The 18,375-nt window shown below is 40.2% G+C and overlaps 2 protein-coding genes across 3 annotated transcripts; one reads left to right on the top strand and one right to left on the bottom strand.

Annotated features, from left to right (window-relative positions):
• Positions 1 to 360: 360 nt before the first annotated feature.
• Positions 361 to 3,090, bottom strand: tmem177 (transmembrane protein 177). 2 transcript variants are annotated; one of them, XM_077580071.1, is made up of 3 exons: positions 3,051 to 3,090; positions 2,187 to 2,425; positions 361 to 1,296 (listed from the first exon to the last, which is right to left on the bottom strand). In XM_077580071.1, exons 2-3 carry the CDS (start codon positions 2,385 to 2,387, stop codon positions 565 to 567), a joined length of 933 nt encoding a protein of 310 aa, XP_077436197.1. In that variant the 5' UTR covers positions 2,388 to 2,425; positions 3,051 to 3,090; the 3' UTR covers positions 361 to 564. The 2 variants fall into 2 exon arrangements, with proteins under 2 accessions (XP_077436197.1, XP_077436196.1); XM_077580070.1 differs by lacking the exon at positions 3,051 to 3,090 and adding an exon at positions 2,892 to 3,044.
• Positions 3,091 to 6,106: 3,016 nt separating this feature from the next.
• LOC144060140 (ras-related protein M-Ras) lies at positions 6,107 to 18,118 on the top strand. Its single transcript, XM_077579362.1, has 6 exons — positions 6,107 to 6,251; positions 10,926 to 11,155; positions 11,581 to 11,734; positions 12,753 to 12,852; positions 12,948 to 13,027; positions 13,651 to 18,118. The coding sequence occupies exons 2-6, from the start codon at positions 10,963 to 10,965 to the stop codon at positions 13,748 to 13,750; spliced, it is 627 nt and encodes a 208-aa protein (XP_077435488.1). The 5' UTR covers positions 6,107 to 6,251; positions 10,926 to 10,962; the 3' UTR covers positions 13,751 to 18,118.
• Positions 18,119 to 18,375: the final 257 nt, after the last annotated feature.

Raw genomic sequence — 18,375 nt, 5'->3', positions numbered from 1 at the left:
CGCTCAACAAATTAGCCGGTCATGCAAATGTGTGCATACTTAAGCGTGCTTTTCTCAGTTAAGGTTGTTTTCCTGGGCGAAAAGGGGGGGGTGGGGAAGAAGAACATGTGGGGATGCGACATGCTGGAAGGAAGAAAAAAAGACCACAAGGGAAATAAAGCACTTGCACCCTCAATAGAATATATTGTATTAAGTGTTCTTTTCCATGTCGGTATGGCACACTTGCTTTGTATGTCATTCTCAAAAACATTCAGTTAGACTGCATGAAATCAAAAATATGTTCCCTCATAGTCATATTATTTTTCTTGGGTTTAATTCATGGTGTGCACTGCAGCACTTACAAGTAATGAGTCAAATGAATGAATTAATTAATTTTATTTGTATATATAAATAAATGGGGGGGGGGGGGTAAGTATACAAATCCCTTAGAAGAACGGGGGGTCGGGGGGATAACCCAAATCTGCAGGTGCAGAATTGCAAGTATGCAGGGGTCAACTGTAGTTTGTAATTTCACCATTTACCACTAGATGGCAGACATGTCTTAGTTGTGCTCCAAAAGTAGACTTAAATCTTGTCCTTTTTCATTAGAGTGAGGATGCCCTCCCTTCTCGAGGTGTACGGCGTGTGCTTTAGCGAAAGGATGTTGGCGGGAAACAAGTTCCCACTGGGAGCATACATCTCCTTTCCTTTCTGTCCCATGAGTGCACGCAGGGTTTTGTTCCTGGACAGAATTTTGTCATAAAACTCCACCCCGCCCTCGGCGTAGTCGCGGGACACCCCGGCGGCCCGCCGGTCCGAGCTGTAATCGGACCACTGGGCGAGGGCGTCCGAGGTGAGGAAGTAGGATACGGTGCCAAGCCCCAGCGCCACAAGGTTCACGGCTCCACGTAACAAAGGGGGCCCGGCGTGAAGGCTGAACACTTGTTTCAGCACCACGCTGTACACCCAAACTCCTCCCAGGCAGACGGGGGCAACTGCAGCACTCACGATAGGCGTGCCCGACTGCAAGCGCGCCACCTCTCGGGCTAAGGCGAATTTTTGTGCTTGGAGGGAGAACACCAGGGAGTCCTTGAGAGCCGTGCCCATCTCACTGTCCCACTCCACTGTTTTGCCATTGATGAAAATAGTCCGGTTGGTGATGCCACTGTGGTCATCGGCCAAACTGTTAAAGTTTGCCGGGATGCCGATTTGGGCCCCTGCAGGGAGCCATGGGACACCAGCACTGACTGGGTGGAAACCAAAGGAAGCGAAGGCAGAGAAGTTCTTGGATGAGCTGACACGGTATTCCTTTAGCACCTACGAATGACAAGAGTAACACACAGATTTTAGGATAATGTCGCTGGGATCTCTTCTATTGCTTATTCACTCTTCATGGAATAACGGGAAGCGAGATGGCTTGACGGGGTCAAAGTGACCTCTGCAAAATATGTGCAGTTCCGAGCTGACCATTTCCTGCCAAGCTATAAAAAGAAGAACTGTGCCTTCTGCAGTAAAATAATTCTCACACAATCCAACGCTACAAAAGATACCATTGAAGCTGTTGCTGCGATGGATATCGTTTTAGGGGGAAGAAAATTCATTGTGTGGCCTTTGGCCGCCATCTTCCTCTGACCTCAATCCTATTCTGTTCTAGTAGGCTTTTCCTGACTTTTTTTTTTTTTTTTTGCTTTCTAACACCAAACATATCTTTTGGAATTATGACTAATTCAGCTTTGATTTCATTGGACCGTAACACATTTTCACAAATGTGTTTGGGAGATTTTTGTTATGGTCAAATATCCAAGAGGTGCTCCAACATTACTAAGTAATTTGATTGATTTGAATTGTTTTTGGGGCCTAATCGATTTAAATATATATATATATATATTACAAAGAGAGTCCTGTAAACATTATTCCATGGTAAAAATCTCATGGCGCACCACCCAAAAATGTTTCACAAGAGGATACACAACTTAATTGGAGCTTTTACCCTCTACTAGAAAAACATCTAATTGTTGTGCCAGTCACCATACGTAGTTAGCATAAATAGATGCAAAACAATACATTAGTTGTCTTGAATACATAACATTCTAATGATATATTTTTTCACAGAACAATAACTGCAGCGCAGCATACATACACCAAATTTGTCCCTTCTGCAGGTATGAAAACATTAACTTGGAAAAAGCACCAAAAACAGTCAGCACCTGCTGGAAAAGGTCATCGAGCTTGTCAGACAGTGTGACCGGCTCTCCTTTGTGCCAGGCCTGGTAGAGCTGGCGGTATGACACGTCAGGGAAGACGTGGTAGAACATGTTGGCCGCAAAGATGCCACTGCAGCTTGCAACGAGCAATGGAGTTCTGTACTTCTGGAGAAGCACCGCATAGTTGAGGAAGTGAGATGCCATGTGATTATTTTCTTTGCCGTCCGCTTTCGGGGAACAATCTGTGACGATAGTGACATGTCTTAAGATAGAAGTCATACTGTGCACATCATCTAAGCATCAACGGGACTTGGTTTTGCTCGTCTACACATCACGCTAAAATAGCCTATTCACGGCCAACCTACTATAATCACGGTAAGATAGCAGATTCACGCCAGGCAATTGAGATCTCTCATCATCTCTCATCATTTAAAAATCTTACAAAGCCGTTTACGGCAAAATAATGCTTGTAGGAAAGTTGACGGTCACGGCAAAATAACCACTGCCTAAACTTTATGATGCTAATTTTGGCCAAAGTGTGTATCTTGAATGTCTTCACCCTGACTTTAAATATACACCCCATGTCTATTTCTCGAGATTGCCCACCTTTACACACAAAAACGTCTGACATGCACAATGAAGACTTAGTAGCTACATCGCTGCACATTACAGTGCAGTATATTCAACGGTGGCTGGGCTATAACTTACGTGGTTTCGCTCTGTAGAAATTAAACACCACGCGGCAAAAACGACTGCATTTCAAATTTAGAGACGCCTTAAAACTAAACTATATTGTACTGTTGCCCATATCTTTTCAAGGACAGCTGTACACGAAGTTACATGATAACCATATGACACAACACCAACCTGGTCGTAAATCGGCATCGCCGCTGTACTGCTGCAGCGCGACAGTTTTACGACAGTGGTACAACAAGTGGAGCAATGTTTACAAGGCATCTCTCATCATTTAAAAATCTTACACATTTTTATAGAAACTTGTGCTATTTTATTACGCAGTAAAATAATCAGACTTTTAGTGTAGTGTGGTGGTGTACGCGTCCTAATATGGGGAGTTGTTTCTTAATTATCAGTTACCTTGGTTACCAATAATACACGGAAAGCTCTAACCTCAGTGTTATACTGCATCGCACATTGTAAATTATCAATAAAGAAGACGTAAATATTTTTCACAATGTCAAACAATTCGATACACCAATTGTCGAGAATTACAGTAGTATTACAGCTACGTGACTATTTCCTTCCCACATACTGCTGAGTCAAATGGCGAGTACAGATTTTGTTACCATGACAACCCTTGGTGGTGGCATGGGAATAAACAGGCAACTTGCATGAGCAAAACACAGATTTGTATTTATTTATTTGTATGTGTGTGTGTGTGGGGGGGGGGGGGGGTAGTCACACGTGAAGACAAAAAATATATAAATAAATATAAATGAGACACCAAAAACATTAACTCATGGAGGCAGCGCTTTACACACGACACAGGAAGCGAACCCGCACCGCCTGCACCAAGGGCAAGCGACTGTTCCAGGTGGACAACTTCAATGAGCAATAAAGCATTTGTTGCTTATCAGAAGCTAACACTATTAGCAAACTCTAATCTATACGGCCACTAAACCCAATGCAGCTCTGCTTACCCTTTGGACTGAAACGTTAGCGAGGGAATTGCACTTGCAGGGAATGTTACTGATTATGCATACTGCCTCCTCTACATTATCATGTCTCAGACTGACAATGCAGATATTTGAAAGCAGCTCCGCAGCTTCATCCAGTCTATCTGATCATGTAATGGGTGGAGAAACTCAGTATGGAGCCATACGGGATATTATGCATTAGCCCCACTGAAACATAACAGTGGTCAGAAGTGGAAAACAGATACATTTTCAGAATAGGCAGATAACAAAAGATGTGTATAGTTGTTTATTTTCACATTTGATAGACCAGCATGGACTCCGGAGCAATTTGTAAACACGCCAATAAAAAAGCCACACAAAAAAAACATGTAAAAAAAATTACGGGTTGTTTGATGAACCCAAAGTTGAACTTTTCGTTTATAATTCTAATAGGTCTGTTATATAGTGTTATATACTGTTAGTATCTGTTAGCAAAAAGGAAGATGTACAGAATAGAGAGGAGCTTACAAAGGATAATTGTGTGCATCTGAAAATTTTGTATTATATGGCTCACAGGCCATGGCCGTATACATGTGTGTTCGCACATATTGTGATCAGATATGCTGATCCTAGTGGAAAAATCCTGCTCACATGCCGTCTCCATGGAAACAGGCAAGAGGAGGTATAGGTAGGTGTGTTCATGAAAGAGCGACAGGGGCTGAGTGAGATAAAACATATTGTAGTATGTGTGGTAAGTTATGTTTTAGCATACCGTCTATTAGGCACGCATCATCAATAATACCCCCTTTATATTATAAACCAAGGCTAAAAAAATGAACCTGTCCTCTAGATTAGATGAATTTTTGTTGTATGTGTTCATGCTCTGAGTACTCAGAGAGCATCTTACAGCATTGAGAGGTTAATGGACAGGTTAATGAACCTACATGTGCATCGGAAGAGTAGCTTTCCTCCATATGGCTGCCTGCACTTAAACATGCACTCTGCAATCAGTGCACCACGAGTGCACATTGACATCAACAGACATCATGAAGTGAATGCTCAAATATACAGTTTTGTATTTGTTGTGTCTTTTTAAAATGCTCTACATAACAAACACGCACAGGTTTGTTTGTTTTTTGGACACCGACCTGTGGAGATCAGCATTATTTGCCTAATACACTGGTCTTATAAAAGCATAAATAGTGTCAATGGGAGGTCACATAATTAGGCCATACAGTAAACTAGATTTAGATTTTTTTTTAAACACTCACACAGAAAACTGCTCATGTCATTCATTGTCATTGTAAAACAGGGGCAACAATGCTCTGCCAATCAATCAGAAGACATCAAAACATCAACAAAAAAAAGGAAAAAAATAAGAATTATGCTGTCAACTGTCAAAAAAAAAAAATTCTGCATCTCCAAATGTTGTGTTTTATCCAAAACACAAATAATAATAATTAAAGAAAATGTACAACACTTTAAAATTAGAGAGTGCTTTTGTATCAGTGATTCACTTTAAGGTAGCCACTGTTTTAGGGAATAAGATTGATGTAAAATCTAATCATGTTATATAAATTATTATTATAATTTTGTTATTTGTTTATGTTAAAAAATACTTAAAGATAAATCATTATAATGTGCTTAGTGTCTGCATTCTATTAACATAAATGCCATGCTAACCCTTACTTAGAGGTCTGTTACTGAAATGAGAAATATTAGTAAAACAAAACAATGACATAAAATATTTGACTGAAATGAGCCAATACTCTAATAATTTTGAGTAGTCCAGTTTGTGTAATATAAGATTTAGAGCTGGGCCTGGAAATAAGTTTCTTCTAGTGTCACAAAAAGCAGATGGCCCCGATTCGGTGGAATAGCCTTAGAGGTGAACATAAAGAGTTATGATTTCGAAGCGTGTAGCTTTCCATCCTGTGACAGTGAGTTAAAAAAATATATAATAATAATCCACTCTCAAAACCACCACATTCTTTCGTCTCCTCTTCCTTTGACCGTACCATATCCCTTTAAAGACTCGAGGAGCAGTCCATTTCATCAAAAGGGGGGTTATATCACAACTTGGTGAGATTGTTACACGTTAGACATAAGAAACGGCATTAGAAAAAAAAAATCAACAAACTTTTTACCTCTTTATTATTTACAAATATACAATACAGAACTGCAAAATGATTGGTTAAAATAATTTTGAGTGTTTGCAAAAAAGCCGTTCACCCCTTTCGGGCTACTCTATTAATAGCATCAGCTGTTGCAATACAAAGATGAGCTACTCGACGTATTGTTCCGCAGATGTGGGAAGCCCGACTGCGGCGCGAGGGCGGCGGCGGTGTGGAGCCAAGACGGGCTGAAAAAATGACTAGCATGTCGCCTTGAGGGCTTTGATTTTAATTATTGTTCGTCAGTGGAACACCAACCGGTAAGTGGCTGTGTCGTGTGAGAAAACACAGGGGAGGTAGACGTATGTTTTCGCGGATGGTTCTGGCAACACCTACTGGTTGGTGTTGCGTTCAATTCCTGTACTATTTGGTTTCCTCTAATACTACTCGACTAATGACAGTGCTGTTGACCGTTATGGCGCGTTTACGTTCCGCCCCTCGTTTCGAATCAGCACCGTGTGCCATTTGCGGAAATTGCATTTTTTTTGCTGCAAACTTGAGGAGAAAGACGAAGCCACTTAAATGCGATATTCTTGGGCGGCTGACGTTGGGCTTTTTTCTACACGGTCGAATAAAGACCCGTAAAGCGCGAGGCATCAATTGTGTGTGTAACGTTGTCATTATTGACATCAGCGGGGAAAATTATTATTATTATTGCTTGTTTTGCCCATCCTGCATTTTAAGGAATCCGCTCACCCACCCCCTCACACATCAACAGTGTTGAGCCACTGAATAGGCACACGGGCTGGTGAACCTCTGAGCGGAGGGAACACAGAGATTCTTGTTGTGTTTAATCATACGATGAGATCATACAGAAGCAACCGTCAGTGCACACGCACACTGCCCAGGATGATGATGCTAATGATCCATCAAGATTCACTTTAATTCATTCTCGCATTCATTTACCTACTGGTTGTCACATCTCACAATCAATAGTTTCCTGGTTCGAATATTCAAATCAGGCCCTCCTATGCGGACTTTGCATGTTCTCCCTGTGCATGCATGAGGTTTCTCTGTGTAAAGTACTTTTTCCTACATTCCCAAAACGTGCATGTTAGGTTAGTTGAGGACTCTAAAAGGTGTGAATGGATGTTGTTGATCAAGTGTGTACAAGCGTGTGCTACATAGTACAGTATTATGTAATGATCAATCTTAACTTAAATATTTCACTATTGTGGGATTAATAAAGGTTATCTAATCTAAGTCTGAATGATTATCATCAGTTGATGATAATGATAATAATAATAATACACCCATTGGTGCTCACCATGGCCAGCATTCACATGCCAAGACGTAAATAACAGAAATTGTTGTGTAGGGGTCTCTAACTCAAGTTATGTGGGGGCTCCTGGAGTAGAGTCTCTCTTCATGGCACATTTAAAAAAAAAAGACATGACTGGGACTGGGTGACAGAATATCATTTTCTTACACTTGGTGTCACTTCAAGATTACATTTGCACCAAGTGAGTAACATTGCAAATTCATGAGCCTAAGCGACGGTATGGTAGCCATCCATCCAACATGAAGCGCCGAGGGCAACGGCATAGCAAAAAAATGTGCGGGCAGCACCAACATTGAAATTGGATGTCACGTAGTTAATTAAACAATTAATAGATGTGCAAGGAATCGTAATGATCTGCTCCAGTCTGACTCGCTAATAAGCATTAGTGAGCTACTCGCGGCACTTTTATCACTCAAAAGAACAGCTCCACGCTGCAAAAAAAAAAAACGACTTTTATTGGAATAACTTGATTGTGACTTTTTACAGTGTATCAGACCGCATGGAACCACACTGCCCTAAAGTGGCCAAATCGAGTACAACACGAACAGCGCTTCCAATAAAGGCACGCACGAACAAAGGCAAGACAGTATAAAATTATTTAAATAAAATCGATTTTGGGACATTCAAAATCGATTCTCGTACTAAATGAGAATCTATTTTTTTGGGCACACCCCTAGTTGAAAGGTCAAATGAATCGATGACCATCACTTTGGTCTGAAAGCAGAACTGGTGTTAGCAAGAAAGGCTTTGTGATCTGTCCCCCTCCCCCGTATTGTATCCTAAAATTATCCCCAGCAGTATTTTATAAAACATTATTAATGTATACTATAAATGATTTTCTTTGTGACAAGATCCCATATGTGCCTGGCGAGAGAGAGAGAGAGAGAGAGCAAGCTTGAGGGGGCTTTGGCTCCGAAATTCTCCACCTACTGCTCATACTGAAGTGGCAGGCTTTGGAAAGGAAGGAAACATCTTCCTTCCCTCCATTGTGCAGGCTGGGATAAGATGGCCGGTTGCCAGCTAACAGCTGCTTCCCGGTTACTCGTAAGCTTGCTCACATGCATGTGAATCTTTGTGGGCGCACACCATTGAAATGCCAAATTAGGGGTAGATTATTTACATATTGATAAACCTAATATTTTTTCTCTCCAAAATTTAGTATTTTAGAACCTTACTACAGGACTTTTGGTCATCTCCAGTGAAATATGTCACAGAACTTTGAAGAGGCCTGATTCTGATCTGAAGATATCTGATTTCACGCATTTATGGTGCCACGTAAAAGCCCAAAATCTGTGTCACTTGGCGATAAGCACAACGGCGTATTATTCCAGCAGCAGCACGAAGTCCTTGTGTGCCATTGCCTCACATTTCTTCACTCCCTCATCTTGTCCCTTGGCTCGCCTCCCACGTCGCTTTCTTTTTGGCACTCTCTCCCACATGGTGGCCCGCTGTTGCGTGAGCGTTCTGCCATAATGGCGCGATTGAATGACACATAATGAAGCTTCTCTGTCATTTTGGCAGATTGATTGCGACCATATGGGCCCTCTCCGGATTGCACATATGCGACCATTTGGGCAGACGACAAGTGTTATACTCTGTGCATGACTGTATGAAGTTACACACAATAAGGTCAAAACAGCAACCACAATGCGGAGAGGGTGAATAATTTTGAAATGCAATATGAGGAAAGGCACAGTGACTGAGTTGGGGGGAAATGAAAAAGGTTGGCATTAACCAGAATAGAAGTAACCATGGTTGCGGTACAAGCTGTGTTTGTTTGCATGTGTGTGTTGCCTCGAACCATGGGCTTCAAACGTCGGAGGTGTGAACGGAACACTGTAACCAACTTTTGGCTACATCTCTGCGGTAACAGGAGAGAAATGAATGTGAATGTGAAGTTTCACCTCGTCAAGCCCCGCCTCCTTCTATGACAGCTAATCAGATTTTTTCCTGCTCCCGGTTTAGTTTAGTCTTATAGACAAGCTGATGTTGAATCTTGATCTTGAGTTATTTAATTTATTTTTCTTCCAGCGTTAAGGGGTAATATTTTTGTGAGAATCTTGCCACTGCCCCAAAAAAAAAAAGGGCTATCTTGCAATTCCAATGACAGGGAGTTACGAAACGATGGACTAACTCAAGTAAGGTGCCAGATTTGTCAACAGCTTGGCCTTGGCAGAGGTCTGTGCTTGGCTGAGTGTCATTTTACAGTACAAGGAGTTCTCGGTTTGTGATGAAGTTTTGTTCCCGCAGTGGCAACGTTGTCTAACCTACGAGAATGCAGAAGTAAAGTCATGTTTACAGAACATATTTGTGGAACCGCTAAGGTCAACCATAATCCGTTCCACACGGCTCTGCCGCAAGTTTGTCAGATGTGAAAAATTTACTTATCCCTATTGGGGGGTGGGGATTCAACTAATCCAAAGTCAAACTGCTGCAAATACACAAATGCCAAAGTTTGTGTGCAAAGTTAGAGGCACATATTTGCGTATTAGGGCGAATGGTAACTTCCAATGACATTCATTTGTGTATTTGTTTGCATACTGAGGCCTACTAGCAAAATATTTTGCTGGGTTTTGTCAGGCTGAAACGTATTAGGGCATTTCCATTCATTCCGATGAAATAAGATATGAGTGTTTTGACTCATAAGTGTGATCACAGATGAACTCAATCTATCTCAAGGCACGACGACGTGTATAATTTCTGTTTTGGTACAGTTTGGTTGCAGATGGCCGGATCTCGCTTTGTACCCAGAAACATATTTTTTGTTATGAAAGGCCATGCATTAGTCAAGTCATAATCACAGTCAACATTTGTATAAAAAAACAGTTATAGGCCATAAATAAAATATATTTAAAAAAAAAAAAACAATATAACTGAGCATGCCTTGTGCTGAAGTTCGTAACCAAGGACAAAGACCTTAAAGCCATGGGAAAAGGGAGCGAGTTACTTTATCACACCTAACTACTGGTGCCACCTTGAATTCACTCGAGATCCAAGTGGTCTTAGTGTTGCAGCTTTTGTATTTAACCATTCTTTTGTATATTTAGAAGACTGCGCTTAGATTCAAGTTTTGGCTCTCAAACAATGGGAACATGTTTAATCTGTGTTGGCCAGCTTTCATCACAATGGCAGTTACGCAGTCGCTATGTTACAAGAAAGGGGGGGGGGGTGCATTTACAGTAAAGGCCTTTTTGTGGGTTGCCGGTGGGAGTCCTGCTGAGGTTAAAAAGCAGCCACAGAAAGCACTCTTTGCTAGCTCAGGCAATATCACTGCTTGTCACTTCACACTTAAAGGTCTCATATTATTCAACTTTTCAACATACTAAAATTGTTCTCAAATTGTGATCAATGTTTCCCCTCTTCACGGAGCATTTGCGAGCAGGGAGAGAACAAGAAAGGCGCAGCCAGCTTCTCGACTTTCAGTGGGCGTGGCAAACCTTTACCAGAGGTGGTGCCACTAACCCGAGGAGGCTGGGTCGAGTGCACTTCCGTGAAGTTTGCATATTATTGATAGAAAACCCCATTAAAGTGCATTTTCATACGATGGGACCTTTACAGTAATCTTTGTTGTGGTCGCAAAACCGTCAGATAAAAAACAACAACAACAAAAAACGTCTCAACTTAAGCAGCCTTCTTGTGTCTTCCAATACAGATCGGTGCCACGCACCTCTTATCGTTGAGTGGTAGCCATGGCGACCAGCGCGGTGCCAAGCGACAACCTGCCAACGTACAAGCTGGTGGTGGTGGGAGACGGCGGCGTCGGCAAGAGCGCACTCACCATCCAGTTTTTCCAGAAGATCTTTGTGCCGGACTATGATCCCACCATAGAGGACTCCTACCTTAAACACACCGAAATTGACGGGCAGTGGGCCATACTGGATGGTGAGTGGAAGTTTTTTTTGGAGGGGGGGGGCTAGAAAAACACACACAAGCGGGTAGAACATGCAAAGTAGTCGGACCTGAGCCAAGATTCAGACCCAGAACCTCTTGTTGATACTAGTACACTGTGCTGCCCTGTCGCATTTGGATGTACCTTGCTACAAATAAAGTTTTGAAAAACTCCGCTATTTGTTGGTTTTTGTGCTCAGGCCGAAGCCTTATCTGTAAAAGGTGCGCTTTGGCGCCAAGAAACTATGTTGAAATAAGGAGAGGAGCTTCTACTAATCATCATCATATCATCAGACTTGGGTCAAATTGACCCGCGAACATTATTGCTGTCTCAGAGAAACCAATTTAACATAAGGAAGGGTTAACCATTCAAATGTATCTAACACTCTTTGTTTTTTGTGCACATGTACACCCACCAGTGCTGGACACAGCCGGCCAAGAGGAGTTCAGTGCCATGAGGGAGCAGTACATGAGGACAGGAGACGGCTTCCTCATCGTCTTCTCGGTGACGGACAAGGCCAGCTTTGAACACGTTGACCGCTTTCATCAGCTGATACTGCGGGTCAAAGACAGGTTAGACAACACCCACTGTCTTTTTTTGTTTTTGAACTGTTTAAAAAAAAAAAAAAAAAAAAGCTAACCACTTTTGACTTCTGACGAAAAATATCAGTCTTTAGTCGTTGCATGCTCAGCAGAAATGCGGGTGGGTGGAGTTGTGTGACAGTTATCAGAGGACTTCTTCCTTTTATTTAAAACTGCACTGCCATCGGACCCAAATGTACTAAATCGGTAACTGTGACCAACAGTCACCTCTGAAACAGACCGTGACATGACAGGAAAGAGGAAGTGAAGCCAAACGCGTTAGTTACGTCTGTTTGCATTCAAAGGCACATCATTTTCCTCCAGGAAATACAAGTCTGATTAAAAATGTCAAACTTTGATTTAGTTTAATTTCAAAAGGAAAAAAATCCCATTAAGATCAATTAAATATGGAATAATTTGAATTTATTTTTCTTTCAACTTTGTCCTATTTTTAAAGTGTCCATAAAAGCACACATTAATCCTGATATGCTAACATTTAACTCATTCACCCGCAGCCATTTTCACTGAAGCAACCCCCTTCGCTCCCGGCTGTTTTACTTGATTTTGCAAGGCCCACACAATATTGTGTTCTATTGTTATTAAAACATGGAACCTACCAAAAGTTTCTTCTTTCATCAGGAAAAAATATATATTTATCCATTTCTGTTTTGCAGCAATTAGCACTAGAATAGAGCTGATTTTCATCATTATTCAAAAATCTGTAGAAAACACTGGGGAAAAATAGCTTTTTTTCAACATGGCCCTGACTGATCTCTTATACTCCGCTGCCACCTGCTGGCAGTGTTTTGTAATAACTACCATTGTTTTAGGCATCCTCTTCACGTCAGAAGCTGTATCAAAGCCTTCTGTATGCTTTAGCATTAAAAAAAGGACAAAACGGTTAAGGACAAAGTATTAAAAACATTTTTATACGTTTGAATGAGTTAAGAATATTACTCAAGGAACTTCGGGTTTGACAGCTGCGCTATTCGCTGTTCCGTCCTCACAGGGAGGCTTTTCCGATGGTGCTGGTGGCAAATAAGGTGGACTTGGTCCATTTGAGGAAGATCAGCACAGAGCAGGGACAAGAGATGGCTGCAAAACATAATGTAAGTAGATACAACAACAACAACAGTACATTCGATTATTTGTCTCAATGACCGTCACACCCAGAAGAACCATTAATTAGCACGCTCTTGTTTAGATAACCTACATTGAAACCAGTGCCAAGGATCCTCCGATGAATGTGGACAAGGCCTTCCACGAGCTGGTCCGCGTTATAAGGTAAAAGTTGTTTTTTTTTTCTTTCAATAATTACCTCCACCAAGCACAAGGCTCGGTTGTTTTGTCAGCAGCAGTCTTACCTGATTGGCAAGAAACTTGTCACATGGCTTTGGTTGAGATGCAGATCCGAATACGTCAGGTCTGGATCATCTCATCGGGATGGATCCGCGTTTGAAGTCAGGGCCAGATGTGGTCCGCCACATCATTTTTTTTGTGGCTGGCGAAAGCAAATCAAGCATGTCATCTTCAATGTTACGTGCGGAAATCCGAACCAAAATTTCAATTTGTTACATAAATAATGATGTGATATTTGCAAGCATTTTTCTTATTACCAATGGTCAAACAGTTGTTTGAGAATTCCAGTTTTGTTACATAATACTTAGTAACCTTTTTTTTTTTTATCCACTCCATACTGTATATTTAAAACAGAAGTTTAGAAAAACACATTAAAACTAACTGAAATTTCATACAATAAAATAAAAAGCTCTCATGAAAACCCCCCCCAAACTATTTTCATTCCCGAACTGTCCACGTCAGGACGCCGTACTTAAATTCAAATGCAGTCAAAACATAACCGAAAAATATGCTTGCCCATCCTCAAGTCGACGTTGCTTTCCTTTCAGACAACAAGTCCCCGAGCGAAACCTGAAGAAGAAGAAGAAGATGAAATGGAGGGCAGAACGATCGACGGGTTCTCACAGGTTCCGCTGCGTCATATTGTGACCTCTCTTTCCTCCCTCCACAATCATTCCCGCAGAACACACACACACATACCTTTGCTTGTCAGGGAACTAACTCCCCAGTAGTCCACGACTACTGGCGCACAAAAAAAAAAGGGAGACAATTGGGAGGGGGTCTTTTGCCTCCATTTTCCCCATGAAGGATTTTGATGTCGCTCCGTTAATACTGAAGCAGAAGTACTGACGTTTTTATTTGGCGGCGTCTTGACCGTGTTCTCCAATGTGGCACAAGAAAAATGAAGATGGCCCACAATCACATGGCCATAAAAGGGAAGGAAGCGTTAGACAGCTCATCACTCGCCAAACCCGGGGAGAAGCGCACCTGTGAGCTCGGTGGCTTTGGATTCTTTTGTGGGCGTCGCCGCGGAAAACGGTGAAACATTAACGAATGGTTGTTTTGGGACAAGACGGACGTGCTGGAATGAGCGGAGAAAAATCCATGTCGTGTTTGACCAGTGAACTCGTATCGTGTCCGATAACATTTAAATATTGTTATTGTAAACGCAAGGTTGCTCAAGTTCATGTTTTGATGCCAAACAACTCGAAAGGAAATATTTTCTCAGAAGGAAAAGCGGCAGGATGTCAGTGCATAACTTTTAGGATGTATCCGGGCCAAGCAGAAAAAAAAAATGTGTTCAGTTATGGGGGGGGGGTCAGTTATGAGAATCAAGTAGTAATATGAGGAAAAAAGGTGATGTTACAAGAATAACCAAACAAAACTCAAACAAGATGTGTGTTTTTGTCAAAAGCATTAACAGTTTAAGATCATCTATTGACCATGCTTTTTTTTTTTTTTTTACATTTTTCCTCATTATGACTCTTAGTAGTGTGAATTTATGCTTATTAAATTCAATGTCATGGAATTCTGACTTTTTACTGTAATAATTGGACTTTTTCTCTGAAAAGAACATTTTTGCCAAGTTAATACATATTAATTTAACCATTTAATTTAGAATTTCATCTCAAAACAATTGTCTTTGTATGAGTTTTGTAAAATAGCTTTTCCCCATATTATGATCTTTTCCTCTATATAGCATTTCCCATATACTTTATTCTCAATAAATTACAATTTTTTCCCCTAAAATTACAACTTCATCCTTGTAAAATGATGTCTTTTCGCCATGATTTTTTTCCCTAGCAAAATCTATTTTATTATTTTTTCCCGCATAAAAGTGACATTGTTCTTTTAATATCACTTTACTCAGAATTGTTTCCCCTGTAACAAATGATACCCCCCATAAAGAGCGATTTCACCATATTAAAACTTTCTTAACATGACTTTTTTTTCTTTCTTTTTTTTGATCGCATAATCTGATTATAATTTTGTAAAATTGTGACTTCTTTCCTCATATCAATAGTTTGGTCTGAGACAATGTCTGCTTTTTCTGTAACCGCATGTACCGTAATAGTACGACTTTCTCTTGGGAACATCTTTTTCACTCCAAAAATTATGCTATTGTCTAATATGACTTTATGCGGAAAAAAATGTGGGGTAACTTTTCATAATTTTTTCCGTACTCTCGTAACTTTTGGTTTAAAATACGTTTCCATCATTCATTTTGACTTAATACAAAAATTCCAACTTTTTGCCTTTTTTTTTCCTTTTAAAAATTGTACCCATTTTTTTTATGAATGTGAAAGCAAGTTATGATCTCAACATTGGTAGTGGGTGCTTGAAATGCCAAATAACGCGATTGGTCTTTTCTGTTATGTGGGAGCTTTGCAAACCAATGAATTCAGGTTCATCTTGTAATACTAATCACAACAGCACACGTTGAAATGAGAGTTCTGGCACTAGTACGATGGGACTTTTAAAAGCCTGTACCTCCATGAGGGGCAATACGACGTCAAAATACGACAATTTTGGCTTAGCAGCGAGACATTCAAGGGAAGTTTGAATGGGAATGTACAATTTAATAACCTATGAAATGGCTTGTACTGTTACCACACCAGAAAAAAAAAAGAGGGCAACCTGTTGTCTGAATTCATTTTGTCTGTCAAAGGAAAATATTTTTGCACTTTTAACGCGATGTCGGACTTTCCTAAAGGCAAATGAAATGGTCCAAACTGTTTGGAATGTGAATTCCAGAAGAAGAAGAAAAAAAAAAAGCATTAGTGTTGTAGCCCCGTGTGTCTGGGTATGCTTGTTGTATTCATAAGGACTGGGAATGAGACCAAATGTGTACTTGAGGTATTCAAAGGGAAACAAAACAAAAAAAAATCACGTGAATGGCACACAGTCACCTCGGAAAGAAAGAAGGGTCTTGGTCAACATTGGACATTAAAGGGACCTGACAAGGACTGAAAAAGAAAGAAAGTCACTCTCAAAAGAATTGAACTAAATAATTGAATGTGTCTCATGGCAATGTTGCATTGTGAAAGTTCGATACCATTTTGTATTATTGATATGAAAATGTTGTGTATGTGTGTGTGTTATTTTTTTTAAACAATAATTTATTGATGTACGTTGTTACCTCAGCGTGTCCCAGAACTGGGAAAAAGGGGAAAAACACAAAAACATCCTCCAACCTTTTTTTTGTCTGCTTTTATGGGACTTCAAAATGGTTTCTTTGCCTTTTGATCTCAATAGCCATGTAAGGACATCTAATCGAGGAGTAAATGCAATTTGGATGAAGATCACAACGCTGCAGTATTTGTCTGAACTAGCAAATGGTTAGCTTAGCCTCGCAGCAAAGCTAGAAACTGCTAACTGTCCAAGGTCCAAACTATCAGCCACTATTATAGTGTATAACGAATAAAAATAAATGAAATGTAACTGATAATGCTTTGCTATGCCAAGTTATATTAGGGTTTGTGGTCCTAATGCTATGCTAAATGACTGCTTCTTGCTCATGAAGGATCTAATTTTCCTGCCCTTTTTCTGGCTCTTTTATGCACATTTCGAGCCCTTATGCCAAGCTAAGTAGCTGTTTTGTCCGCTAATGCTATGCTAATAAACAGTTTCTGGAACTTATGCTAAGCAAAGGAACTTTTCTAGCCCTTATGTTATGATGATAACATTACTCTTTTTTTTCTCTCCTTATGCTATGCTAAGTAACTGTTTGTGTCCCCTATGTTAAGTGAAGCTAATCCTTATAGCAATTGCGCTATGCTATGCTATGCTAGCGTGTTTTTTAGAACTCTACTGCTACCCTAATATTACGCTAAACTAACTTTTTTATGCCTTTGCTAATTAATATAAGCAAATGTCTACCAAGCCCCCCCAATGCTATGCTAAGCAACTGTTTCTGGCCCATATGCTAAAGTGAAGCAATTCTTTCTAGCCATTGTGCTATGTTTTGTTTTGTTTTAAAAGGTCTTCAGCTGTCCTGTCGATTAAAGGCTAACAAGCCAAAAATAATAATAATAATAATAATAAAAAACGTGTCCCTCTGCTAAGCTAAACATGAGCTGAGGTACAATTTGTAACTTGTCTACTATGAGAAAGCGGACCTTAGTAGCCCAAATGTTGTGCTAAGCAACTATTTTCTAGTTATTATGCTAAGCAACTGTTTTGCTCAACTAACTTACCATTTCTTGTGCGATGCAACTTCTCAGCAGAAGGCTATGCCAACCTGCTAACCTACACTTATGCTAAGCTCAACTTCTATCTTAGCTGCACACTGCACAGACAAACGTCTTCATCCATCTTGTCTAAGGATTACTTTGAGAAGGTGCATCTGAAAAGTATTCAATTATTGTCTTGTTCCAGGTGTACAGCCTAAATTGCATAGTCAAAATTCTACTACACACAACACCCTATATTGACTTTTTTTTTTTTTTTTTTTTACTTTTTATGTTTTATGTTTTTTTACTATTTATAAAAAAAAAATCTGTATTTTGGTGATTGAAAATAAATGTAATCCATTTTGGAATAAAGCTGTTAACAAAATGTGTGAAAAGTGCTGTACACTTTCTAGATGCACTGTAACAACTGGGAATTTTATTTTATTTTTAAAAACACTTTTTGGCCCAGTCGCTGATCCAAAAAGAATTTTGCTGTTTGTAAATGAATGTTTGGCCAGACCAAAAACTTTACGCTGAAGGTGAATAAAGTGTTGTAAAACCATGAATGTTACATGAGCTAAATCTAGCACTTTTTGTTGTCACATATTTTGAAACGTGATAAATGATTTGACAAATGAGGCTTTTTTTTTGGGCTATGAAAACAGTTTTGTAAAGGCCCATCGTAAAATTTTTTTTACATTTGGGAGTTGTGGAACTCTGTGGTTGTAAATGTTTTGTTTTACTTTTGTCTTTTTTGTCTTCTGACTGAGGAGCTAGTCGAGGCGCAAAACGGTGCCTTTTTAATCTAGCCTCAGGGGGCCATCACAATAAAAATATGACTCAACACTGACTCTATTTTTGTTTTAACATTCATCAGCTGTTTTCTTATGAATATTGTAGTTCGATTTCTTATTATATAAATGTATTTAGTGCCTCGTCTGAAAAAGGTCGCTCCTGAAATCGTACCCCATACATTTTGAGGTTTGGGTGCAAACCTCTCGAATTAGGGGACTCTGTTCCCTATCTACAGCGCCCCTAATGGTGGCAGGTGGTACTGTACCCCTGGTAGCCCGGCCATTGAAAATGAATCAAGTTATGTTA

Source organism: Vanacampus margaritifer, chromosome 11 (genome assembly GCF_051991255.1).
Source record: "Vanacampus margaritifer isolate UIUO_Vmar chromosome 11, RoL_Vmar_1.0, whole genome shotgun sequence".
Lineage (NCBI taxonomy): Eukaryota > Metazoa > Chordata > Actinopteri > Syngnathiformes > Syngnathidae > Vanacampus > Vanacampus margaritifer.
The sequence above is the reverse complement of the archived record's forward strand: the minus strand, read 5'-3'. Positions and strand labels throughout refer to the sequence as shown.